This window comes from Morone saxatilis, unplaced genomic scaffold (genome assembly GCF_004916995.1).
Source record: "Morone saxatilis isolate NCDOM2014 unplaced genomic scaffold, NCSU_SB_2.0 Contig9, whole genome shotgun sequence".
NCBI lineage: Eukaryota > Metazoa > Chordata > Actinopteri > Moronidae > Morone > Morone saxatilis.
This window is the reverse complement of record NW_023340268.1, coordinates 6,617,106-6,618,081: the sequence shown is the minus strand read 5'-3', so window position 1 is coordinate 6,618,081 and position 976 is coordinate 6,617,106. Positions and strand designations below refer to the sequence as shown.

At 39.3% G+C, this 976-nt stretch overlaps 1 protein-coding gene across 3 annotated transcripts in view; it reads right to left on the bottom strand.

Moving 5' to 3' along the window:
• The window catches only part of samd12 (sterile alpha motif domain containing 12), a 95,499-nt gene that overhangs the window by 55,673 nt on the left and 38,850 nt on the right, over nucleotides 1-976 (bottom strand). For all 3 annotated transcript variants that reach the window (XM_035681627.1, XM_035681626.1, XM_035681628.1), the window contains exon 4: nucleotides 538-678. In XM_035681627.1, the coding sequence (XP_035537520.1) occupies nucleotides 538-678 (141 nt within the window). The remainder of the gene's footprint in view (nucleotides 1-537; nucleotides 679-976) is intronic.

Genomic DNA, 976 nt, shown 5'->3' with positions numbered 1-976 from the left:
CAGCTAATAAGCTACAATAGCTTCATCTAATCCGGCTCACAAATTCACTTGTCAAAGTTTAACTCCACAGGTAACATTCATGCAGATTGATTGTCTTGAGCGGATACTCTGATCACTGTAATTCCTTTGTAATGAATTGATTTCACTGTGAAATTTCAGCATTTTAAATCCTACTGTGTCTCTGGGCCTGACCAAAATGCCCAAAAATGTGTGCATGAGTCTTGTAGTTGCATAATAATTTTTGATTCATCACTTCCTGCCAGCTTTAAAACATGCAGTGATTGCCATGACTACAGATGGCATGCACATTAATGCTGCACAGTAAAGGATTTGAATATTCATCAGAATTTCAGATGTCATTCTACTTGTGAATAATCTTTACCCAGGAGAGAAACAGATACAGCATGTGCTCTAATAACATGTAATGTCAAGCTTGTGTGAGTGAATTATATGCTGAATGAGATTTCATACTGTTTATATATTGTTTTACATATTTTATGGGTATTAAAGGGTTAAAATGTGTTCTGAAAAGTCTACCTTGTGTGAGAAGTTGAAGGGTCCTGACTTCCTCTCGGACACGAAGCTGCAGGACCTGCTGCAGGATGTGCTGCCTCTGGGCTTCCTGCATGATCCCCATTCTTTCCAGCTTTCTGTCTGTCAACCTCATCAGAGCCCGCCCTAAATAGAAAAAGAAACAAGGCTGAAAGTTGAGGGCCAGAATGAGTGGGAAGCCAGAGGGAATTCAATAGGCACAGCTGGAGACACAAAGGGTACAGTTAAAGCATTTATGTCAGGGGAAGAACAGAGAAAGGAAACAATCACAAACATGGTCAGAAAATTACAGCCACATAAATTGTGCAGTGTTGATAACAGAGAGCTGTTCAAGGTTGTAACACTGTTTCTGACATAAAAACTAATTGTTTTTATGAGAGCCATTGCCTATTATGTGAACGTCAATCAGCCTGAAATTTGCTTT